General features: G+C 46.6%; 1 protein-coding gene across 6 annotated transcripts in view; it reads left to right on the top strand.

Annotated features, from left to right (window-relative positions):
• The window catches only part of LOC138119379 (ATPase MORC2-like), a 56,446-nt gene extending 36,705 nt beyond the window's left edge, over positions 1-19,741 (top strand). For 3 of the 6 annotated variants that reach the window (XM_069031164.1, XM_069031168.1, XM_069031167.1), the window contains 16 exons: positions 531-613; positions 1,461-1,546; positions 4,472-4,612; positions 5,032-5,186; positions 5,314-5,442; positions 6,670-6,775; positions 13,096-13,228; positions 13,526-13,600; positions 13,713-14,087; positions 14,488-14,628; positions 14,722-14,776; positions 15,551-15,692; positions 16,017-16,208; positions 16,303-16,396; positions 17,807-17,995; positions 18,837-19,741. In XM_069031164.1, the coding sequence (XP_068887265.1) occupies positions 531-613; positions 1,461-1,546; positions 4,472-4,612; positions 5,032-5,186; positions 5,314-5,442; positions 6,670-6,775; positions 13,096-13,228; positions 13,526-13,600; positions 13,713-14,087; positions 14,488-14,628; positions 14,722-14,776; positions 15,551-15,692; positions 16,017-16,208; positions 16,303-16,396; positions 17,807-17,995; positions 18,837-18,905 (2,165 nt within the window). In that variant the 3' untranslated portion in view covers positions 18,906-19,741. Of the gene's footprint in view, positions 1-530; positions 614-1,460; positions 1,547-4,471; positions 4,613-5,031; positions 5,187-5,313; positions 5,443-6,669; positions 6,776-13,095; positions 13,229-13,525; positions 13,601-13,712; positions 14,088-14,487; positions 14,629-14,721; positions 14,777-15,550; positions 15,693-16,016; positions 16,209-16,302; positions 16,420-17,806; positions 17,996-18,836 lie in introns of all 6 variants that reach the window. The other 3 variants (XR_011155486.1, XM_069031166.1, XM_069031165.1) reach the window with 3 other exon arrangements.
• Positions 19,742-25,438: the final 5,697 nt, after the last annotated feature.

Genomic DNA, 25,438 nt, shown 5'->3' with positions numbered 1-25,438 from the left:
TAGGTTTTCAGAATGCTGGGCCCTATTTAATGCGTAGCACAGATTTGTCTTTTTTCCAGGCAAAATTTAGCAATTATCAGAGATAAAAGTGTTTCTGAGAGTAGTCCTTTCCCTTAATCTCTGCAAGAAAATTACCTTTTTGGAACTCCTTTTCAAACCTGAACTTAGTCTTGGTTTTGTGAGAGCCTTTCTCTGAATCATGTTACCAGGCAGAGCAGGCAGAGCCATGGGCATCCTTACACTTTTCAGTTCCTTGTTGACTTCCTCACGGATCCTTCCTTCAAACATGTTTTTGCACAGTTTATCCCTGCTGTTGTACCAGTGTTGACTGTGACCTCTGAGCATATTTAAGATGCCATGTCAGTGGAGCCCTCTCATGTAAGGTTTGATTTTTGTACCTTTTGTTGTTCCCTTTGTACCCTTGTACACATCAGTGCAGCAAAGGCTCTGTGGAATTGTTCTCCTTGGGTGAGTGCCTGACGATGTCTGTCTGTACCAAATGACATCATCCTTGTCCCCGTATGTTTCAGCGGAAGAGAAGGCTCGTGAGGCAGAGAGCAAAGCCCGGGCCCTTGAGCTACGCCTCGGAGGGGATCTCACACGGGAGTCCAGGGTAAGCCTTGTGCTTTTGGCAGCATATCGTGTTTTGGGCACCAAGGGATGGTTTGGAGCACTGGTAGTGGAGTGATGCTGACTGAACAGCATCCCATGGCAGCATGCTCCAGTCAGCAGTGAACTTCCAGCAGCATTTAGGCATCTCCATGGCCTCATCACCACTGGATGTGCTTCACCATCTTCACATGGTGTCCAGCCCAAGTGAGAAGTGTGCTGGCATTCCCCTGTCTACACCCCCAATATATCCTACACCCCCATATATCCAGACTAGAGGTGCTGTTTGCTGACAGCCTCTGTGGAAGCGGCCTCGGAAACAGGACTAGAACTAGGGGCTTTTTGGCTGTTCCCCACAGCCTGTACAGCTGACTCTGAGGCATTTGGGCAGGGGCTTTTGGGGAGGGCTTTTTGCTTCCATCTGGTGGGACTGTGGTTTTGAGAGGGGCAAGGCTGAGCCCTGGTGCCAGGGGTTCAGAGGAGGGCTGGCAGGGACACCAGGAGGCTCAGCAAGTAGCACCCATTTAAAATCTCTGGGCTTCTCTTGGTATGTGATGGAAACAACAGTATCCAAGTACCCTGGATGTTTCCTTGTGCTCCCTTGCCACTGATTTCAGTTTCCTTGATCCTTTATTACATGTAGACATTTTCCTCCAAGCAGCTGTGTAGCTCCTTAAACAACCTAGCATAAGTGCTGCCGTACATATGGAGTCGCACTGGTTATCACCCTCGACCGGTTGTGAATTCTTTACATTTAAAACATTTCTCAGCTCTTCCTGAAAGAGCAGAAAACCATAAATTGAGTGAATTTTATGAATTTCCCAGCTTGACTATGCAATGCCTGTTTCCAGGTGACACTGCGTCAGGTCCAGAACTTGGCCATCACCATGCGGCAGGAGGCTGACGTCAAGAAAAGGATTAAGGATGCAAAGCAGCGGTGAGTGCAAGGGCTTCCAAACTCTGGAGTTCCTAGGCTGTTTGCTTCAGGTGCTCATATGTCTCTCCTGCTTCGCATGTATGTTCGGTTCAGCTCAAAGCTTAAATATCCATGGGCATCTTATATGCCTGGGCTGTTAAACTGAGCAGCTGGATCACTATTCTGGTTACCTCTGCTATTCTCCTTTTACCTGTGGAAGGACATGTGGGTCTCTGGGTTGGATTGTTTGCTGTAGATGTTTACCTGGTTTTCACATCACTTTTTTTCACTCTTTGCTTTTTCACCTGCAGATAAGATTAAAGCTGATGAAAAAATGTTCACAAGTTACAGTGAAACAGCTTTAGTAATTTTAGGGATGTTTTCTAAAAACAGGCTGAGTTTTGGTGCAGTCAGTGCTATGAAATCCCAAGGCATTCTTCTAGCTTAGCTCTGGTGGCAATTAACTTTGGTTTTTGATGTACTTACAGGAATATTTCACTCTTAATATACATTTGTTTTGCATTTCTCAAATAAAGTGATAACCAGAATCAAATGCTCTTTAAACAAATACTGAGTCTGAGGAAGTTGGGGATTTGGATGCAGCACATCTCCATTCCCACCTACCTGTGTGCATGCTCATTTACATGGCTGCCTAGGTCAGAACTATCCCGGACGTGTTGCCAGAGATAGGTCTAATGCATCTTAAGATGCTAAAAAGAAATAAATAAATACAGCTTCAGTTAAAAGTGCTAGAGCTAGGATCTGAAGGATACAGAAGCTTGTGAGAGAAGCTGTTTTCTTCACCTTCCACATTTCCATCTCTACCTTGTCCTTTAATTCTTGGGTTTGGTGATATTAGTGTGCAATGAAAAATTTTGTGAATAGCCTTCTGCCCTTCCTGCCCATGGGCAAAATACTCTTCCTGTTAATAACCTGATCAGCAAAAAAAAAAGCTCTGGGCAGGTACATGGATTTCCCTGTGTCCCTGCATTCATCTCTGGTGATCAGAAGCAGTTCAGAGGATCATGCTCTTCCACAACATTGTACTTCATCCAGAAAACAGAAGAAAATCCTGAAAGATGTGTATAATAAGATAGCTTCTGTACTAATCAATCCCTGTTGTCTTTTAGAAAATTCTTGAGTTACAGAGAATGTCCTAAGACAGTTTTCTGCTGTTTCCCTGATGCTGGGTGCATCAATGAAAGAAGTGCTTTATGGTTTCCAAAGGCTGTGTAATACCAGGTTGGATCTGAATCCAGACAATAGGACAGGTACTACATTCCTAGTAATGAAATCCCTGGCTTTCGATACCACTTCATTTTCTATGGTTTGGATGATAATTTTACTTCCTGTCCTCTCTGATAAAAATGAGGAGATGCCTTTCTTGTTTTGTAGGTGAGTACATGCTTGAAGTGTAAGGCTCTACATTCTTTTCCAGAAGTTAGAAAAAGAAAATGAATCCCTGAGATGCGTGTTTTGCCACACTTGCTCATGCTCTTGAATCACAGTTGTCTACCTCAGTGAGCTGAGACCAAAGGGTCACACTCCAGCCGAGCAGTTGGCAGTGTTCAAAACCCCTCTTGGCAAAGGTTTAGATTTAAAATTACTGAAAGGTGCTCTTCCAGATGTTTTCTGAGGAATGTACTAGAGTCACCTCTCTTAAATGAAGATGTGTCACAGGGTACCATTGCATCTGTGTGGAGGAAGATGGCCTTAAACAAAAAATGAATATGAATTTAATCTATTTTGGGGATTTATTTTGCAGTGTTACAACGTTAAGACAGACTCAGATCTCATATTTGCAGGTGATCATTGTGTAGGGCTCATGCGTGCATGGCTCAGGTCTTCCTAATATCTGATACTAGTAGACAGTCAACAGAACATTTTTAATAATTCCACTATGTTCAACTAACCATTTAAGCATGCTGAAGTCAAATTCCTCATTAAGATAAAGCACAAAAGTGCGAAGGACTTGATGTGGGCAGGTGGGGAATATAAAGGAGGTCAAAATTGAGAGGGGTGGGCAGGACTGTGGTATAGGCTCTGCCTTGCAGTAGTTACAGGTTTGGACCTCGCATTTGAGGATACCTTCATCCTGAAGCTACAGATCCTTCTTATGAAAAAATCCTCAGCATGGATATCAGGGAAGATGTGGAACCTGATTAATCTAGTGTGTTGAAGAGCAGGCTTCTGTTTGTGAGACACAGGGATTTTGTTTGATTTATTGCACAAAGAGATCAAAATCTTGAGGCTTTTAGCCTTGATGGAGATAGAATTCCTGGTAACCAAAGATTCAGATTCAGAAATCCCTATGGGCTCAGAAATGTGCTTGAGGCTTACTTTTGTTGGAGTCATCTGCTGCATAGATAAGGGAAAAATCATGTGACTTGATATCCTGACATTCCAGGGAAAAAAGCTCTGCTTGGGCTGTGTGTTGTATCCTCCATCTTTCCAACTTAAGGAGCAGTCTTATGAAACTTGCAATTAGGAGAACTTCCTAGAATCTGCATATCAAGACTTTAGTTTTGTATTGAAATTTGAATTTCCATGCTTTATCTAGATAGGGATCTGTATCTGGAAAGTACAAACCAAAATTGCATGGGAAAGGACCAGTCTGGACGCAACAGCACTCTCATAAAACTAATTCACTGAATGAAAACATCTGAAGTAAAAACCAGAATCCATTCTGAAAGAGAAAAAAAATTCAAATCAATAATTAAATTATCTGTCCAACCTAAATTAGTATCTGTACTGCAAAGTTTTTGTATTTTGTTCATATTCAGCTGTAATGCCCTTTCAACAAATGTTTTGTACTTTTCAGAAGTAGCAGATTACAGGATTACTTTAATGCTCAGGGGTGCTGGATTTCCATACCCTCTCTCTAACACCAGCAAGTAATACACTTTATTTTCAGCATCTCTTGAAGCTCTGTTTTGTTCCCTACAGGGCGCTGAAAGAACCCAAAGAGCTGAATTTTATCTTTGGGGTGAACATTGAGCAGCGTGAGCTGGACGGCATGTTCATTTATAACTGCAGTCGGCTGATCAAGATGTACGAGAAGGTGGGCCCACAGCTGGAGGGTGGCATGTGAGTCCTGCAGATTTTTCTGCAATCTTTTTGCTTAAGCCTGGCACATTTCTACATCTGACTTAGGCTGTGCAGTAACCATGTTCTGCCTTAGTCATTATTCATGAGCCTGGGGCTTGCTCACTTTGTCAGCCTTCAGTTTGCATTCTGACAAATAAATTATATTTAATACTGCCTAATATTTCCTTGGTTTCTTGATAGAGAGTTCTCTATACAAGTTTTAGTCATCCCTGCAACAGTATGAGGTGCTTGGCATTTGGTGCTGTTGAGTGCTTGTAGTAATAATGCCTCATTCTACAGACAGGCAAAATAGGTCTTGACAGGAAATACAAATATTTGAGCCTATGTTACATTTTGCATGATGGTTCAGGTTGCCAACCTGTCAGTTTAATGTTTGTGACTGTGTGTCCCTCTTCCAGGGCATGTGGAGGAGTCGTAGGTGTGGTGGATGTGCCCTATTTGGTTCTGGAGCCAACCCATAATAAACAAGACTTTGCTGATGCCAAGGAGTATCGACACTTGCTGAAGGCCATGGGAGAGCATTTGGCTCAGTATTGGAAGGATGTTGCAATAGGTAATGAAGGTTCATAATTACCAGGGTCTGGAAGGAAAAACTTGGGTGGCTGGAGGGCAGCCAAGAGTGCAGATGGTGATTTTGTGGTAATGGCTCCATATTGAGCAGAATATGGTTTGTTTTCCAGCCCAGAGAGGTATCATCAAGTTCTGGGATGAATTTGGTTATTTATCAGCAAACTGGAACCAGCCTCCGTCTAGTGAACTGCGCTACAAGCGCAGGAGAGCCATGGAGATCCCCACCACAATTCAGTGCGGTGCGTCTGATCCAGCTGCTTCTCCCTGGGGAAGGGGGGACACTTCTGGCTGCAGCTGGGGACAGCTAAATGCGTAGGAGACTTGGGATGGACTATCATTATCCCCTCCTAGGGCCTGTCTCCTCTGCAGGTTGCGTTTGTCTGCACTCAGTGGTACTCTGTGACATCCTGGCACAAGGCTCCTTTCCTGCACAGTTCACTAACTGATCTTCAGGTGCTCTGACAGAGCAGGGCAGGTATGGCCAGTAGCAGTGTTGAGAGCAGGCTTAGAAATGTCATATGAACTGGAGCTCACCAAAGCCATCCATCCCAGCACCAGAATAAGATCTGAAACATCCTCACAGGCAATGGGAAGTGTCCAAGTAATTTGTACCCTGATGCACTGGCCTGCACTGTGTGTCAGCACCGAGGGAACCTTTTACAGTTGCCTTGGAATTTAATGCAAGTTCTCTTCTGTGCACCTCTAAACAGCTCTGGCTAAGCCCTTGTTAGGGTAATGGGAAGTTCAACACCATCACTTTGTCACCTGGTAGAGGGACACCAAACTCCCTTCTTTACTCCCCAGGACTTGAGGATAAGGTTGTAGGAAGGAATGTAAGGCCATTCTTGTGGAATTATTTGTTAGGCTCTTCTGCCTTGATGGTTGTCTCAGTCTTTTCAAGGTTCCTCTGAAGGAGGAGGAGCTTTACTCTCCTTCTTCTTGTCTTCCCTTGTTGATATCCTTCCAGAGCCTGATTTAAGGGCATTTGGATTTTCCTGGAAGAATTTGATTTTGTGAAGCTGTTGGTTTCCTGGTAGGCCAGCAATACTCTGGAAGACAAATTTGTGTTCCTGGTTCATAAAAAAATTGAATAGATTTTTTTTTTTGGTGGATAAGTAAGAGACAGCCTGACTGCTGGGCTGAGCTGTGATGTCAGGACTGGCTGTTCAATTTGGTTTGTATGTGCCATTGTTGCAGCAGGAGTGTAAGGTCCTCTGGTATTTGTTGATGCCAGGTTTCGTTGTGTTCTTGTTAGGGATGTCTTTGACGGTTTCATTCAAGCGTTTTGTGAGCATGAAGAAAGAATTGACTCAATACATTCTGTGACTGTCTCATTTTTTTTTGGCCACTAGTCTCACTGTTGTTGGATACGCTTCGGTGTGGTCCTTGGGCATTAAATGGGCTATGGGAAAAAATGATGTGTCTTGGGCTGTGTATTTCTGACTTGCAAAGCATCTCTCTGACAGATGTCTGTCTGAAGTGGCGGACTCTCCCGTTCCAACTGAGCTCAGTGGAGAAGAACTACCCTGATAGCTGGGTGTGCTCCATGAACCCTGATCCTGAACAAGACAGGTAAGAATCAGTTAATATTAAGACTTTGCTGCAGGGTGCCTATCTGCACATGTGGAGCTTTTTCCTGGTCAGTTGTTCTTTGAAAACAGTTGGAGGGATTCTGTACCTTTAAGTTGTGCTCACAGTCTGCGAAAAGGCAGCAATGGCAAGTGTATGGGGAACTGAATGCTGGATGGGCATTTGCAATGTGCAAATTGCAGAGGACATCCTCAGCAAGTGACAGGTGACACCAAACTGGGAGGAGCAGCTGACAAGCCAGGCAGTCACAGGTTCATCCAGAGGGTCCTGCAGAGTGGAGAAATGGGCCGGCAGAAACCTCCTGACATTCAGCCAGGAAAATGCAAAGTCCTGTCCTTGGGAGGAACAGCTCCAGCACTGGTGTGTGCTGTCCATCCCAGAGCTGAGCAGTCTCAGGGGGTTCTCATCAATGTATACAAACATCTAAAGGCAAAGACAGAACCTGACTCTTCCCAATGGTGCCCAATGGCAGGACAGACACCACGGGCACAAGCTGGACTGCTGGAGGATCCTTCTGCACATCAGAAACACTTTTTTCCCTGCAAGGGTGACCAAATCCTGGCCCAGGTTTCTCAGAGAGATTGTGCAGTCTCCATCCTTGGAGATATTCCAGGACATGGTCCTGGGCTCCTAGTGTTGGGTGGCCCTGCCTGAGCAGTGTGGAACCAGAGGGACCCCAGAGCTGCCTCTAGCCTCAAACTAGGTGAAGTTTGGATCCTTGGTGGTTGTACTAGTTTGAGAACAAACCAGTGGGAGGCACTAAGTCAGGAAAACAATTTAATAGGGAAATTAAAAAAAAAAAAAAAGCAGGAAACACTGGTTTAAACTGACAGAGTCAGGATACAACCTGTTGGTCAGGGTGGCAGTAGTAGTCTAATAAAATGATGGCTGCAGTCCTCCTGAAGTGGTGGATGTGGTTCTGCTGAAGCAGTGATCCTGTAGAAAGGGTCTGCTCTTCCTCAGAAGGTCCAGTGGTGGCTGTGTAGCTCCTGTCCTCTGGAAATTCAGTGGAGAAGGGTTGTCTCTGGTGTTCGGGATCTCAGATTACATCCAGGATGGAATGCTTGGTTCCTCCCTCTGGGTGGAGCATCTCACAATGGGATAATGAGTCATGAGGCCAAGTGTTGATTAGGCTCATTAACAGAAGATAGTCCGGAGGGAGTTATCTCTGAGTCATGGCAGGACAATGATGGGCCATTAACAGCAAGATAGTCTGGGGGGAGGAGGCAAGGAAACACTGTCCCACCTGGTTTCAACAGCTCATGAGGAATAGAATACACTGCAACCCAGGACAGTGTTTTTGCTGCACTGGCACTGGAAATACTAATGTAGGTTTAGATTATATTAATTTTGCCAGGGGCAGAATAGATGGCAATTGGAGAACTGTCATGGTGCAGGCTGGTGAGTTCAGGGGGGGGCTTTACAGTTGTCTTTATTGCTCCTACAGCTCCCATCCATCAGAGACCAAACTGCAGCAGCTCCACTGGGTTGGGGTGAGCCTGGTAGGGACATTTTGCATGCTTGAGGGAGCAGCACAATGACTCACTTTCCAGTGATGTTTTTTACAGTCACAAAATATAGGTAGAATCTAGTCATTTATTTGAGTGAGGAAGATTATTGCTCTAGGCTGCTACCCTGTGGAGAGCAGCACTGCTGGAAGCCAGTTCTTGTCTGTATTGTGTAAGGAAGGGAAGCTGCTTCGATGTAACTCCAGTCTCTTGGCTCAGGGCTTAAAGACAAAGGGGATGAATCCAGGCAGTAACTTTTGATTGGAATAAAAATTTTAACATCTATGGCTGAAAATTTTACAGAATACTGATGCTATTTTGAAGTATTGATTTTCTGATTTCTTCCTTTTGGTACCTCCCAGTGGAAAAATACCTGTGCTAACTTCCCTGTTTGCTCCATGTGTATGTAGAGCTCCTGCTGTAGAGCTCTGAGGAGTCTGGCAATGCTGAGGATGTTCTTAGACAAAATGCTGGGGCAGGGCTGAGCCTGGAACCTAAGAAGGAGCTGCCACATCCCCAGCCCTTCAGGTGGAAGTAGTAGTGAGGCTGGGAAGATGTTGCTTGTAGACACACAGAAACACAGACAGACCATGTATGTGCACGCATCCAGCCCCACAGATAGCAGAGGTGAGCATGTGCAGCACTCACACAAGACTGCACTGGGCTGTCAGGATGAAGGACCACTAGTGAAAATAGTCATACCTATACCTGGCTTCCAGATCCCATGCCTCTGCTTACTTGCACTGGATAGACAGGCCCTGAGGTCTGCAGTCCCAGGAGGTGAGGTGTACAGACCTCCTTCTGTGGGTACACTTGACATACACACACTACAGACCTCCCAGTGTCTCACACTGAGCATCTCTCTGTCTTGATTGCATCAGGATCTTTGTTCTTCCCAAGTGCTTTCTGCCTAGAGACACCCATAGCTCCGCCTACACCCCTATACCCATGTCCATCAGCTGGGCAGGACTCATCTGTCCCTCCAGCAATCAGCTCCTGTGGGTCATCCTTGGACATCCCCTCCCCTGCTCCCAGGTCACCTTCTGGTTGGCTCCTCTGGCCTGGAGTTCCTGTGGCCCATGTTCATTCACATGTCTGTAGTCACAGCAGCTGGTGGTACTCAGGCACATGGGCCACTGTGACTAGTGGTCCCATTCCAGCTCCTGGCTCTTGCACCCCAGTACACAGGTCTGCACACAGAATGGAGGCCCTTGCCTAGGAAAAGGGGAGACATGGAGGTTAGTACACAGAGATGTACTGACCAGCAAATGGTTTATGTACAACTGGCCCTTGTTACAGTCTATTTTTCCCATGTTTGGTCTTCCCTGAATCATCTCAGTCCCTTCCTTTACCTGGTTTTGGTTCCTCCCATTGGTCCAAAAGATGTCTCAGAGGGCTTCCCCCATTGACCAAACACCAGGACAGAGGCGGTCGTGGGACAGTCCTGGCAGGAGCCCAAAGGGGGTTTCTGTTCCTCTGAACAGATTTGCATTCCCCAATTCCCACCAAGCCAAATTCACATTCTCTGAGCTGCCTTTGGGCCTCTGGGCTTGTGGAAATGGACCCTAGATGGGCTGCTAGCTCCTGGCATGACCGAGGGTAGCCATGGAAGGGTGTTATTCAGGTCCCCTCACCTGCCGTTGTATCTGTGCACTTCTGTCTGCAGATGTAGTCTTTGTTGTATCACCTACCAGGAACTTGATTTACAGATGAAAGAATTTTAATTTTTAATTTGCAATACCTTGAAGATGGTGGATGGCTGGGGGTGGGTGGCTGCATTTCATGTGAGAACATGCAGGGGTGTTGTTTGGAGTGAGTCCTGAGTGCCTCTGCCATGCATGCTGTGCCATCCTACATCCCCCATACATGGAGCTGGGAAAGGGCAGGTAGAGCACATGGCACTGGTGATCCAAACTTCTGGTCATTTCAGTTTCAAAAGGGATCTCAGGAGTCTTACTCTGGAAAAATAAATAACTCCAGAACATTTTTTGATTAAGGAGGCTTACGTGTGCTTTCCAGCAGCAAGTGCAGTTGTGTCCTTTACATGAAGCAGAAGTTGCTCCACATTCCTCTGGCTTTTGGCTGGGGCCAGTTCTGAGTGCTGCACTGTTGGGTCTTTGTGCAGAGTTTGGACACCTTCACATCTGTGTCCTGACCATTCCAGGTATTTGTAGTGTCTGAAGGATGACAGGATTTGAGAAGCACATGGGTAGGGTTCTCAAGCTTGTGTACCGTGAGGGTCTGTGCAGGGTCTCATTCAGCCAAATTGGAAATGAAGCAATGTCAGAGCTGGTGTTGAGACTCTCCTGGCATCAGAGATCACATGGTGGTTTTGGCTGCCTCAGCCCAGTGTCCACTGGTGGCATCGAGCTGTTCCCCACCCTTCTGGTTTGTCCACCTACGCTTCAGTGGCTGCTCATGGCATGTTCCAGGTCACGGGAGCTGAACACCCTTCTCGGTCTCTGTCATGGGAAGCAGTCACTCCTTCCAGTGCCACTGTTTGTGTGGGGGTCAGCACTAGGTGCCACCATCACTCACTTTATTACAGAGAAGGCAGTGTCCCTGTTTCACACTGTAAAATAGTGTCAGGCTCGCTTGCCTCTGTTCTCCTATCTGATATCCAGCTGGATCCTAAATGTCATTTGAATGGGTGGCTGAAGCACCAGCTGAACATGATTGTGTGTCTCAAAGCTCCTTGAGCACCACCAGAGTCTTGGTTTTAGGCCATTCTGACTACCAAGATAATGCTTTGTTCTGGTTTGCTGCCTCCAGTGATGCAATCTCTGGGTTTGGATGCCATGGATAACACGAATTTTTCTAGTCGCAGAACTCATGGTGCTTTCATTCTTTACTGTGCTGTAAGACACAGCTTGGCAATGCTTCCAGCCTTGCCATGAGCTGGAAGATGCATTTCTGTGCTGGGAAACCTGTGTATGGTGCCACTTGTTCAACTTTGTGTTTAGGAACTGCAGGTTTGGTGTCAGGCAGTCATTTTGCAGTGATGACACACACTTCCTTAGCTGTTGAGCTTTTGATGGGATACCCTTCCTTTTTGGACGAGGGTGAAAGAGCAGAGGAGGCTGCTGTCCTGCTAAGTTCTTTATTTCATTGTCTCACAGTTTTCTGTGAGTTCGAAGGGGTTACATGATAAGGCCAAGCGGTAACAGCAGCAGCAGCAGGCCAACAGCAAGTAGAAAACAGCTGCTTCTTCTGTTATCTAAACTTACAAAAGTGTGGATTATATTTGTTAATTGACCAATGAAATTAACACACAATTCTAGTTTTTCTTTTCTTAACCTATCCTGGTCTAATTCTAACAGTGGTAAGTCTTACACAAGTGTTACGTAAGTATTACACAGATTAGCGTATATAGTTTCTATCAGCTCTTATTATTTATGTGAACACTCTATCTAAAAAATGTGAATAGTATAGTTCTATCTATGTTTTGTCTAAAGTAAAGAAATTCTGTGAAAAGGTAACACTGCTGCAGTAAAAACTGTGTTTAAGATTTCTTTGCTGCAGCTTTTCAATGTTTAAAGCGCTTAGCATATATTTCTACTAAAAGTTAAAAAATCTGTATTTCCATTTCACTTTGGTGTGACTTCATGCATCTCAGCTTATCCAAAGGTTTTAATTCAACCCCTGTGCTTTGGCTTCCCTCTGGGCCTGGGTCCAGAGGAGCTTTCACTCCAACACTTAGCCAAGGAAGTAACCACTCTATGGAAACACCCCAGCAGTGCTTCAGCTGGGAAGAGGTTGATGGAGGAACTGCTGCTTGTGCTCCTTCTCACTCACAAAGCTGATGAGTGTGTATCTGGTAGACAGAGATCTTGGTAAAATCATCTCTCCTCAGCATCTTGGAGCTTTGAGTGTTCTACAGTGAGAGCAGGGTCCTCCCTTTACTAATAAGACTCACACCTGCAGGTTGCCAGCTTGTCTCCAATGTAGTGTGAGATCTGCTAGATCTCTTGTGTTGTATAAGGGCCATCTCCTGCTTTCGTGGCTCAAACCATTCTTGCATGACTTCACCCCAGCAGGGCTGATCCTGGTCTGTCTTTCCATGACTCCATTTGGTGACAGGAGATGAGCCTGGGCTCAGTCCCCTCTTCCTCCTCTGGCAGTGCTCCTGAGGGCCAGCTGCTCAGCCAGCACTTTGAAGGTGATGCCAGTCCATTTGAGAGAGTATTTCCTACCTGTTTTCTTTCTCTCTCAAGGACTCTTCCAGGATTCTGCACCTGAGAGGACCTGAGAGAGTAGGATACTCACCACTATTGTAGGCCATAGGCTGAACAGGATGGAAAAAGCAAATAGCTACAGGATATTGCAAAGGAAGCTGCGTGGCCCCTTGAGTGGCAAAGGCAGAAGGCATCTGAGGCTGGAAGGCTTGTGGTAACAACGTCTAAGTCATAGGTTCCTGGTACTGTGCTTTCCTTTCTGAAGGAAAAGAAATCTGTAGAAAGAGGAACTGATATGAAGACATAAGCTGATGGGAAGGAAAATTGCTGAAAAAGTCGAGTACAGATGCAGTACAGAAGCTATCACAGCTATCACAGTTCCTGGGCTCTGAGTTGGTGATTCCCAGCATAAATGCCTTTTTATTAACAACTGTACTTTCAATCCTTAATTCATATTTGTTTTCCAAGATGAAAACCACTGCTTTTGCGATTGTGGCTACTGCAGAAAGGCAAGCGGCTTTCCTGCTGCCTTTGGAACGGGATGTTGGGATAATCCTGCGTGAGACGGTACAGGTTCTGCTGTCCTTGCTGAGGTTGTTTTGCATTTCCTTCATGCTAGATGTGAGGCTGCAGAGCAGAAGCAGAAGGTACCACTGGGAACTCTAAAAAAAGACTTGAAATCACATGAGGAAAAGCAGAAACAACTGACAGAGAAAATCCGCCAGCAGCAGGAAAAGCTGGAAGCTCTGCAGGTGAGTCTGGAGGTCTCCAGCTAAGCAGAGCAGGTGTGATGGACCTCGTTGTGCAAAGGGCTGCTGCTGAGACTGAAACCGCCTATGCTCCTTCATGGTGCTGGGGCTGTTCTAATAACAGAAATTGACCATCTCAGCTTACATTTAATTTTCTGTTGGGAAAATGGGAAGGACAGCTGAAGAGATGTCTCTTGAAGGACACAAAACACACCTTTTAGCCTGGAAAACTGCTGCAATGGGTTTAGGCAGCCCCTGGCAGCTTATAAACATGACCTTGCTGATTTTTTTTTTTGGTAGAAAACCACTCCAATTCGATCTCAGGCTGACTTAAAGAAACTGCCTCTGGAAGTGACCACACGGCCTTCAAGGGAGGTAAATGGGATCCTGCTGTAGGCTTTTACTCTTCTGTGCTTCCTTAGCTGCTCTGAACAGCAGATCCCCATTCTTCTACTCTTCCTCTCTCTGTACCCCCCCTTTGTTTCAGCACACCCGAACTCAGCGCCCGCGATCTCCTCCTTTGCCTGATGCAATCAAGAATGCTCCCAGCAGACCACCAGGATCTTCACCTCCTCCTAAGTCCTGCAGTCAGCTGAAAAAGAGCTCTTCAGATCGTCCAAATAGCAGCTCTCCCAAGCTAGCCAGCGTGCTCTTCAAGGAGGAAGCCAGCACTTCCAGGACACACCATCACACTGTGACAGCTGGGAAGTCTAACAGCACTTTAAAAACTCTTGCCAAACCAGGTACAAGCATGAAGTCCCTCTCTGGCCTTCAGAGCCCCAAAAGCCCACGTGAGACACCCAATCCAAAAGCTGCCAAGGTGCCAGCAGTAAAGAAATCTGCCTCTGGCAGATGTTCACAGGTAAGAATCAACGGGATGAAAACCCTCAGCTCCTCACCCACTGTCCTGCTAAGCCTGTCTGCTCTGCCTTGTGGGATGTGCACTGTGGGCCCTGCACACAGGACAAGAGAACTTTTACTTTACTTGTGGGTGAGGGTGCCATTTACACCCCTTGAGAAGACTTGTCATCTCTTTCCTGTTAGACCAGATTGTTTCTCCAGAAAAAAAAGGCATGTGGAGTGGTGGGGTGAGCGTTTTCATTATGATGTAGCACCTCTAAAACCTTCTGGAAAAGCACCAATACTGGATGTTGGGCTTTTTTGCCTTTTTTTTTTTTTTTTTTTTTTTTAACTTGGCTGCAAGAATGTTTTGGTTGGAAGCAGGCTGGAATTAATAGCTAGAGCTTGTTTGCTTCCTCCAGGCCTCCAGCACTCGAAAGAGGGCCTTGAACATCCCAGAGGATGGGTCTGAGGAGGAAGGAGAACACAAAAAGGAGAGGACAAAACGAGGAAAATTTTTGGCAATGAAAGAAGAGAAGGATTCCAGTGAGGTGGTGGTGGAGGTGAGAGTGTGCTGGTTTCCCCAGCAGAAGGTATTTGTCAGGTGTTGATAATCTTGATGGGAGGCGACTAATATGAGCTCTCTCTGCTCCCAGCTCACAGACAGTGCTGGAGAGGAAGAGTTGTTGGAACTGAAGAAAGCACAGAAAGGTGAGAAATGAGCCCTTGGGCTGCCACCAGTATCTGACATAGAAAAGAACTGTTGCACCAGTTAAACGTGTGATTTCATTGATGAGATTTTAAAATAAGAAATAGTGTAAATTTGAATCCTAAACCCCAAGATGACTCTAACTTGCATAAAACATTTTGGCTGGGAACCCTTTGATTAGACCAGAGGCAATTGTGGCGCAGAAAGGTCTGTGATCAATGGCCGTGATCAATGGTGGGGCTGTGATCGATCCTGGGGCTGAGCTGCAGGGTGTACCTGATGGCATGTTCACCCTTCCTGAGTGGATCATGCAGCCGTGCCAGCTGAAAAATGCTCAGAACTGTATCCAGATCTGCTGCACTGCTGTGAGAGAAGAGGGGCTGGGAGACGTCAGGAAAGGTGGTACTGCACCATCTGTCAGAGCAGGACATCTCTTCAGCATGCTTCCAGGGAGCTGTCTGGAAAGTGACCCACTAGGGACATGTGGCAAATTGTCCTAGAGCCCATCATGAGACTGTGAAGCCCATGTCAAACAGCTTGGAGTGCAGGAGAAACCTTCCATCTGGAATTGCCAGTTCATTTCCATGCATCTTCATGTTTCTCAGCAGGAGCTGACCTGTGGGTCCATTGTGTTTTGATGGTGTCCATTACTGTTTGAGGGTATTGTCAGAGGTTCAGGTGTGCTCCCTGCTGAGGTGCCTGAATCTCTAGAGTTCCTGTAGAACGTGCTTTCCAGCAGCTGAATGTTTGCAAACACCTTTGCTTCCCCCTCACAGATAAGGGGCTGCACGTGGAGGTGCGTGTGAACAAGGAATGGTTCACTGGCCGTGTCACGGCTGTGGAAAGGGGCAGGCACGCAATCCGGTGGAAGGTGAAGTTTGATTATGTCCCTACAGACACCACGCCAAGGGATCGCTGGTAACTATTTTGAGCTACTGGATTTTGGAGGCTTGTTTTGCTTTTGGGAGGAAGGGCCTGTTTTATTGCCATAGATGCTGAAGAAAAATGTGCTGCTGTCATGTCAGGAAACATGTGAGGTCAGGACCGTCCAGCACTTCATAAGGAATGAGCATGACAGACTCCATCAGTCTGTCACTCTGATGCCTGCCCTGGAGGCAGCTGTTAGGTGTCTAGAGGTCTGAGTGACACTTGGGTACAGGTTCTGATGAAACTGTTAACCATGTTTCACGTATGTCCAATGTAGAAAAAGATTCCTGACATTCCCTTAATACTTTTTCTCAGGGTAGAGAAGGGCAGTGAGGATGTAAGGCTTATGAAGCCTCCCTCTCCTGAGTACCAGGCTCCAGACACACAGCAGGAAGAGGAGGTGGTTGTGGCTGAACCTTCTACCTCGGATTGCGTCAGAATCGAGCCTGACACCACCGGTCCCAGCAGCAGCCAAGAAACAGTTGACTTGCTAGTCCAGATCCTTCGGTGGGTTCACCACAGACCTTGTGAGCTCTGCAGTCTGATTGCTTCAGCCTGTTGAACTCCCAACTCTGGCTTTGTGTTTTGTTCTCCTGCACAGGAATTGTTTGCGATACTTCTTGCCTCCAAATTTTCCAATCTCCAAAAATGAGCTGAGTTCCATGAGCTCAGAAGGGTTGTTGGCATTTCCCTTGGTGAGTTCAGTACTTCTAGAAAAGTAAGTTGGTGTGTTTTCACCACACGTATTCCATTCTTATGGCAAATGTGCATCCTGTTGATGCAAGAGTGCACTCTTAAAAAGATAATTTGGATCCTTGGCAGACTAACCTAGCTGAGGAAAAGAATGAGAGCTCTGAGAGATGCCTTGAGTCTTATAGAAGTTGTCTGAGGATTTTTCTAATTACCATGCATCTGTGTGGGAATGCTGTTGGCTGCTACTATCATAAATTCTTAACCATTGCTGTTAAACTTCTAAAAAAGAGAGGCCAGGTTAGAGGTTTTTAGAAGCAGAAGGTAGACATATCTGTTTGTTTTGCTCCCAGCCTTATAACTTATCTGGAGACAATCTTAAAAATGATAAATAATAACAAATAACTATCACCAGATGCACAGAATATTCTGAGTTGGAAGGAGGCCACAAGGATCATCGAGTCCAACTCTTAGGTAAATGGCCCATACAGGGATTGAACCCACAATGTTAGTGTGAATTCAGTCCCTTTATAGGCCATTTACTTTGGTGTGAGAGAACATGGAAGCCAACCCCTTCCCACTTCCCCAGGAGAGCAGGTTGACTGCCAGTGAGTCAGCTGCACACCTTAAGACTTTTGACCTCTGTTTATTTGAGCACAGGACAGGTGGAACTGAGCTTCCACCAGTGTCTTCCACCAGCGGGCTGGTACTGGGAGGACCAGTGCTGGCTGGAATGCAGGGCAAGGGAACTGGCCTCTCTGACTTTTTCCTTCCCCAACATACCACCAAGAGAGACCTTTCCAGGAGGCACATGTAAATTACAAAAGCCACCTGCAGATGACCACATGACCAAAGCCAGTGCTGTTTTGTACTCCCACTCTCACAGTGTGTGTATTGGCAGTCTCTCTCTTGTCTCCTTCCCTTCTGTTAACTCAGGCATCTGCTGGCATGTGCTGGAGTTACCACTCCTGCTCCTTCCACAGGACACCTTGGTTGTGTCTGTCTGGGGTTTTTGGTGAGTGTAGCTGTCCCTACCTTGCAGTGAGAGGCTGTGTTGTCTGGGTGATCTGTACCAAGGATACTCACAGTGTACAGGGGATATCAGGCCCTGCCTGCAGCATACCTGTGGGTTCAGGCTTTTTAAAGCACACTGCACCCTTAATCTAAATTCAAGCAGCTTTGGGGCAGTTCTGGTATTGGAAGAATGTGAAAACCCATGTGAGTTCCATGCTGGCTGCAGTAGGCAAATCAGATGTAAATATGAGCATGGGCAGGACATGCAGGGGCACACTGTGGGGAGGATTTGATCAGGGGGCCAGGAGTTTGGATCTTCTACAAGCCTGTGAGTGCTCATGTTTTTGTGATGCTTGGTGCCTTCTCTTAACGTGTCATCTGTTGTGTTTTGCCTACTACAGAAAGAATATTTTAAGCAATATGAGGTGGGTCTGCAGAACCTGTGCAATTCATATCAGACACGTGCCGATGCCCGGGCCAAAGCCTGCGAGGAAAACCTCCGGAACTCAGAGAGGAAGCTGAAGGAAACAGAGGAGAAACTGCAGAAGTTGAGGACTAATATCATGGCCCTTCTGCAGAAAGTGCAGGAGGTGGGTGAGGAGGAGTGGCTAACCCTGAGCTGCCTCGGAGTAGCCACCTGGCTCATCCCCTCCAGGCATTACAAGTGTTTCAGTCCAGTGTCTCACTGGGCACCAGCTTCCTCAGTTGGGAATGGCTTGGGCTGTCACTGCCCACCCTTGAGATCCAGGCCCTGGGAGTCCTGATGTGTGTTAATTCTCACAGAATGATTTCTCATAGCGTGTATGCAGTACACAGGTTCTGTTTGTTCTCTGCCATGATGCTGCAGGAGAATTTCCCCAGGCACAGGCAGTACTCAGCAGGGAATTTTTGCCCCATTATTGGGCAGATTCTGAACTCCACATATAGAAATGCAAACCTTTAAACAAGTAATAAAAAAAAAATCTTGTGGTGAAATTGATATATTAGTTATACTATTAAATTAAAATAGAAAATATATATTTAATTAAAACATTTAAATAAATTAACTTTAAATTTAAAAACTACTTTAATAAAATTAGGATCAGCCAATGGAAAGGCTGCTGAAAGCATCTGGAAGCAGTTGCTCCCTGTTAGGAAAACGTACTAAATCTAAAAAAAACCCAACCAAACCTACCTCGACTGAGATCAGTACAGTAGATACATCACTTGAGTGCATTGTTTGAACATCAGGTGCTGATGGGTTTCCAGTGTTGTCTTCTGGGGGCTGACAGGGAAAGCAGCTGTCAGCAGCTGGAGGGTGCTGGAGGTTGGCGCATAGAGGCTGAGCAGACCAGATGTAACAGAGGATGCTGAGCTGCTCTGGCTTCTCTTTTCTTGCACTGTTCTTCAAGATTCACTTCTCACTGGTATTTCTTGTTGCTTTGGTTTCAGGACATTGATATTAATACAGATGATGAACTGGATGCATATATTGAGGACTTGATCATGAAAGGAGACTGAGCAGCTCCAGTATGAGTCCTGGAGAAGTACAGAGGAGCTGGCTGCTGCAGTGGGAGATGTGGATCTCTGTGCAGGTGGACTGGGGCAGCTGATGAGGAGAGAGTTTTTTAGACAGTGCTCACGTTGGTATACAACTTGTTCCTGTGACTGTACATAAGAAACATTCGTGCTGTTGGCAGGAAAATTTCCAACTTTGTAGTTCTCTGAATCTCTTCCTTTTGTTTATAAATATTTATTTTTAAAAGAAATGGGAGCTGTGCCTGATATGATGGGTGGTTTTAGTGATGTAGAAGTGTGAGTACCCTTTTTGCATCTTGGGTATATTCATATGCTAAACCTGGGAGCCCAGAGCACCCTGCTTAGCACGTTGTCTTCAGTAAGAACCTGGCAGCAACTAAAAAATAAGCCTTGAGTTGAAGCAGGGTGGGTCAGGACTTTGTTGTGGAGGATACTGAACCTGGGCTAGAGAAAGCCAAGCCATGAGTTTGAGCCATAGAAAAGAGATGTTGCTGAGCCATGAGTTGTGAGCAGAGGGGGTGGAACCTCGGGGGATCTGGGGAATTGGGCACTGGCACCTGCAGTGAGCTTCCTGAACAGGAGGTCGCTGCCACCGTGGTAACAACCAAGAGGCTGAGGGTCCTTCTAGAAGAGGATCACCTCCTGGACTGCTCATAGTGGGCAGCATCAGAGGGAAAATGCTGGAGTTTGTGTTCTCTGCTTGCAGTCACTTTATAACTCACTTCTGCTGCTGTTTCTTTGAGACGTAATTACAGTGTCAGAAGAACTCCTTGACCACCTGACAATAAAGTGACTCCTGTTCTATTGTCACCCCCTCAGGTTTGTGTTGCTTTGATCAATTTGCTCTTCCAGGTAATTTTATTATTAGGGAGTGCTAATTATTAGAGAGAGGCTATTTGGAGCCTTCGGAGCCCTACACCGCTGATTGGCATCTGGCCCTGTGCCTGCAGCAAGGAAAACACCTGTCTCTTATCCTTTAGCTGCAGCCCGCTCCTGGTAGGCCACTTGTGGCCAAGGGAACTCAAGTCTGAGTTTGTCAGCTGGCCAGCAGCTTCTCAGGCCTGCTAGGACAAAGTGCCTGTGGACTCATGCTCAGAAACTGGAGTCCCCTGCAAGCCAGATGGTTGGAGAAACATGGTGTGAGCAAGAGGTACCCACCATCAGGGAGGTCAGGTGGAATGGACCCTTGGGGTTCACTTGACACCTGGATGTGTAGTAGATGTTTTGCAGAAAACCCTTCCAAATTAAGTATCTGTTGCACAGATAATCTTTGGCACTAATTGTTTATAGTCCTGGAGAACTCCCAAGTTTCTACACACCACAGGGGAGGGGGAAGGCTTTTGCTCATTACCTGAATTCCAGGTGCTTGTCACAGCATGTGGTGAGACTGACTGCTTCCATCCAGAATCTGGGCCTGACATCCCACAGTAAATGAAGGTAAGGAGTATTCCCCCATCCTCATACACCTTCTGCACAGAGGGTTCCTTAAACAAAGGAGCAGGCTGCACCAGTCTCCATTTCCTCACACATACTGGAGATTTGTTAGTTGTGATGATACACTGCTGTTTCTGGTGAAAATAATCTGGAGAAGATGCATTTTTTTATTAAGGTGAAAGAAGAAATCTTTGTCCTTCCCAGGAGCCAGCAGACATTCTAGAAAAGCAGATTTTGTTATATTGCAGTTCAGAGCTGCTGCTGCACACAGGCAGCGTGGGACTAACAGCTCTTACACAGTTCTTGAGCTTTCTGGCACAGTTTGACTCCCTACTTCTCTCATGTTAAAAAGTGCTACTGTTTTGGTTTGGGTTTTTTTTTCCCCTCTGTTCTGTGGAACTTCTCATTTCCAGTTTTAATTCTTGTTTTTTAATGCATTTAATTTTTTTGATCTTCTACCAAGGTTTTTTGCTAGGAAGAGCAAGCCAAGAACTTTTAAGTGCCAATAAATCAAGTTTTTCATTCTCAAACCCTTTCAGGAAATCCTCTGCAGCTGCTTTTCTCTTTTTCTTGATTTTGTTTTTGTAAATTTGTTAAGCATATCTGTGTGTAACATCAGGTTTTAGTAACACCTCTAAAGCCCAAAGTCTGAGAATGCCTCCAGAGGGTATGGAAACTGCTGGCTTCAAGTAGGGTACACTCCAAAGCTGTTATCAGGACATTTTTGTGTTGAGCTCTTAAAATCAGGGGTGGAGGTTGCCCCACAGCTCTCCCCCACACACCTCTCCCATGGGTGTTCTTCCCCAGTATCACACAGGGATGTCCCTTGTCACAACTTGACAGCCGTTACAGCTGACATTAAGAACCTGTCCCCTGCCTGTAGCCCTATCATGACACCTCCATCCTGCAGTTAAGTCTCTTGATGCTTCAGGTGTTCCCTAAGTCTTCCTCTGTGCTTTCAGCTGTTTCTTACAGTAGAAATACTAAGAAAGACACGAGTTTCATTTTGCACAACATTCCCTCCCCCTCTCTATGGCCAGCTTAATCCCTTCTTTATGCATCCCATTTTGGAAATTCCTCGTGCAGCTGTCAGCTGGGTGCTTCATGCCAGCTCACTTCTACTGGTGAGGCTGCATTTTTCCTTCAAGCGCTTTGCCACATTCCCCTTGCATCTGCTTCTGGGAGCAGCAGGAACAGCAGATGACTGATGTTCTTGCCTGTGGGAGGGTAAAGACAGTGAAGGTCACTCTGGGAGAAACCAAGCGGGTCTGGGAAATTCACCAATTCTTGATGATTGCCGTGGACTAAAATGCTGTGGGGGATGTCCTGAGTGCACAGCTCTGCAGAGGTGTAAAGTAACACTGATCTGGTTTGGATGGAGAAATCTGAGGGGTGTGTGCATGCAGTTTTGGAGGTGTTCATTGTCCCTAAGAGCTCCTTAGTTCCCAGAGTGGCTTCTTCATGAGGAAATAAGAAGGACTGTGTGGTTCCCGTCCTTTTGGAACACTTCTTGACACACTTTTTGTCAACCAGAGTGTTCTCCTTGTTTTGGTTTGAAAGACAGGTGTCTGCCAAGGAAGGCGGTAACCTCCCTTGGAATGGAGAGTATGACCCCTTTCCCCCTGAATTATTATAACTTTGAAATTAAGAGGCTTGCAGGCAACAATACAGGAAAAGGAATAACAGTTCTAGTTACAGGAATAACTAGTTCTACTAGTATATATAAGAAGGCAAACAAGCAACAACAGCAGTAACAACAAACAGAACCGGTAACCCAGTAACAGCCTTCTCTCGGCTGCCAGGCACTTTCCCCTTTGGTGCAGCTCCCGTTGCAGCCAGCAGGGGCGCTGGTGGCTCCGGGCTGGCCAGGGCAGGTGTGATGGTTCCCCCCTGGCTGCAGGGGGCGCTGTGGCACAAACCCGGTCGTCTCTCTCACGTGGTATGGCGGACGCAGTGGGTGGAAGGGATGGAAGAAAGGCTTGCTCCACAAACCCCCACGGGCAGCCAATCCCGGTGCCCCAGCAGGAACCTTGGGAGCAGCAAGCTGGAACGGCAGGAACGAGCTCACACGGGGTAGCAAGCAAGAAGCAGCAGAAACCCAGAAGCTGTAGCAGGAGCCACGGGGGTGTTCCGGCAGGCAGGGGTGTGTGGGGTTACAGTGTAGCAAAAAAGCCTCGGAGCAGTGGCAGAGGCAAGGCAGGGGCTGGGCAGCGGCAGCCCGGCTCCCCAACACGGCTGGGAGAGACTCCCTTGGACAGGGAAAGGGCTCAGGGATCCCAGGGTTTCCCCTGAGGCACCCAAGCAGATGGTGGAGGGTCCTTTGTTTGGTGAGGTAGGGTGTTAAGGTCCCAGTGCAGTGGCTGCACTTACAAGCAAGAGCTCCACTCATGGTAGAAGAAAGGCAGCAGGAGACAGAACCCCACAGTGGTGGTGAATTCTTCCCACAGTGACCGCAGCCTCTTTCGCTTCTGAAAGCTGAGAAAGCAAGAGAGTGTCAGGAAAATTAATTCACAAACACCAGAGGTTTATGTCCAAAAAGGAGACAGAGGAGTCCTGTAACTTTATTTGAATAAAGGGAGAGGCCATGGTGTAAGAGACGGTCCGAAGATCCCTCATCTGCCTCACGATCATCACCAAGGACAGAGACTGAACACAGGAGTCCTGGCCTGGCTGAGGTGGGGTGTCTGCCAAGTGTTGCCTGCAGGTGTGCCCGCTGGGAACTGGTACGCATTCCTGAGGAAAATGAGCGCAGGTCACAGTGGACTGTGCCGTTCTTGCTGCCCAGGCAGGAAGGACTGCGCAGAAGCGGAAAGGAATGACCTGTCCTGTACACCTGTCCTGTACCTGCTTCCCAAAGCAACGGGCCTCATAACAATGGCTGTAGATTTCCCCACCTCTTGGCCAGTTGCCCCTCGCTTCTGGAAAGGACGATAAAGGGACTTTCTAAAATAACTGAGACGAGATCTCCCCACGGAAAGAGGACGAATCTATTGGCAGAAGACCACGAGGACTTTGTCTCATCCGTTGGTAGCTATTACCCCCCTTTCTTCCTCTCTACTCTTTTACTTTGTTTTCTTTATCTCTCTCTCTCTCTTTCTCTCCTCTATCTCATTACTGTGTTGTGGGCACTTAAAGGTGCACTCTTTTGATTAAGACTGAAATCCCTTGTGTCCTTTTGCACTCTGAGATCTATAAACGAACCATCATGACCCTCGCTTGTATTAGCGGATCATGACACATGGGCACTTCCCATGGGGTCTCTTGAATTGTTGGGTTATGCAACCCCCTTTTTATCCTAATTCCCAGCCACAACACCCTCTTCCTTTCCCCATTGGCTGAGGTACTCAGAAGATACAGACTTCTTGAATCACCTATTCTATGCCCCCCTCTTTGTTATATAAAAGAAAAAAACCTATTCATAATTCTATTAAGTCTTTGTTCTTTTTCTCTAGGTTCAGGAATTTAACATGGCCTTGGCTGAGCAACAGTCTGTCGATTAGTAACATCTTCTAGAACTGAGAGTTTTCTTCTGTTGCTTCCCTCTCTCAAAGCTCCTAGCCCTATCTACAAGCAGATTCGCTTGTAGATAGGGCTAGGAGTCTGTTTGTAAAGACACATTCATCTTACTCCTTTCAAAAGCTAGGAGCTGCGCCCAACCCCCTTTTCCCCAGCCCAATTCTCGTGGTATCTCTGCCCTTCCGAGAGAAACCCTCAGATAAGAGAAGTGCAGCCAGGTGCCCTCCTCCCCTGAGCTTGGCAACTTCTTTTGTCTCTTCTAAGAACTGATCATTATGGTTATGGATTGTTATGGAGCGATAGATGGGACAAAGTTCCATGAGAGAAAGAAACAAAAAGAAAAATCCTAAACCCCGACACTCCTCCATTACGGACGCAAGCAACTGCCACCACACAGAACAATTCCTGTGAGTACTGAATTCCCCAAAAGACAAGACACGTTGGAGGAAGGCGCAATGAGTGGGGTTGCCTTGTGTGCTAGTCACTTGCCTTTTTCTGTCTTTCCTCTGAACACTCCTTACCAGGTGATTCCCTGTAGAAACGCCTGATCAGACTAGTGATCAGATGCAAGGCTCTGGGTGGAAAGAAAGCTGGCCAGAGTTAGTGAAAAGAGAAAAGCAGCTTCTTGCACATGAGCAAAAGGAAACAGTCCTTTTCCAGAGCTGTGTGTGGAGGGGTGGAGGAGAATGGCAGTGCTAAGGCTGCCTCTACAGTGTGCTTGGGTTATAGGTGAGAGCTGGGTCTTCTGGGTGCAGAAGAATGCTTTGTGAAAAGCTTTTCTTCAGCCATAAAAAACTTTTCTTGTCCTTCAGCATCTGATTTCTTTGCAAGCCTTAGTGAGGGAGTAACTCATCTGCAAAGGGTCCTGTTTCCTCTGCAGAAACTGTGCATGGCCTGGCAGCAACCAACCAGTGTCGGGGTGGGGGGGTGTACCGGTTTGGCCAAATTTAGAAATATATCCTCTGAGAGAAGGCACAACCACCCCTCCCCCACCAGGTTCGGGGAAAAAAAATAAATTTTCCTCGAAGGAAAATGAAGAAGATAAAACTATTTATTTAACAAACACACGGGAAAGGAAAATGAGGTTAAATGGTAAAATCTTTTGCTGTGGAGGAAAAACCTGGGAAAGCGTTAGAGTCCTCCCTTTGGTCTCCTCGGAGCTGGGGCTTGGCCCAGGGCCAGGCCCTCTATGCCCGATGGAAAGTCCACCCGATGTGCTCTGAGGTTGAAAGCAGTCCAGTAGCAAAGGGAGAAAATCCGGAATTCTAGAGAAGGAAAAGCAAAGTCCAACTCTCAGTCTCTCTCCGGAGAACCAGAAACTGAAAACAACTGGCCAAAAGCTGACTGGAACACAGCAAGCCGGGTGCTTCCTCGCTCCCCTGCCGCGGCTGGGGAAAAAAAAAAACTCCTATATTTATGTGACCTTGAACAAGCTGCAAACTGCTTTGAGAAAGTTTTGCTCAGTTTTTTTTCTTCCCCCTCTCAGGCTCAGTTTAGAGGCATAGAAAGGCACAAAAATTAATTTCTGGGCATAGGCAGCGATATGGGATACACATCATAACGTC

This window comes from Aphelocoma coerulescens, chromosome 15 (genome assembly GCF_041296385.1).
Source record: "Aphelocoma coerulescens isolate FSJ_1873_10779 chromosome 15, UR_Acoe_1.0, whole genome shotgun sequence".
Classification (NCBI taxonomy): Eukaryota; Metazoa; Chordata; class Aves; order Passeriformes; family Corvidae; genus Aphelocoma; species Aphelocoma coerulescens.
Note: the sequence above shows the minus strand (reverse complement) of the source record. Positions and strands in the feature narration are given on the sequence as shown.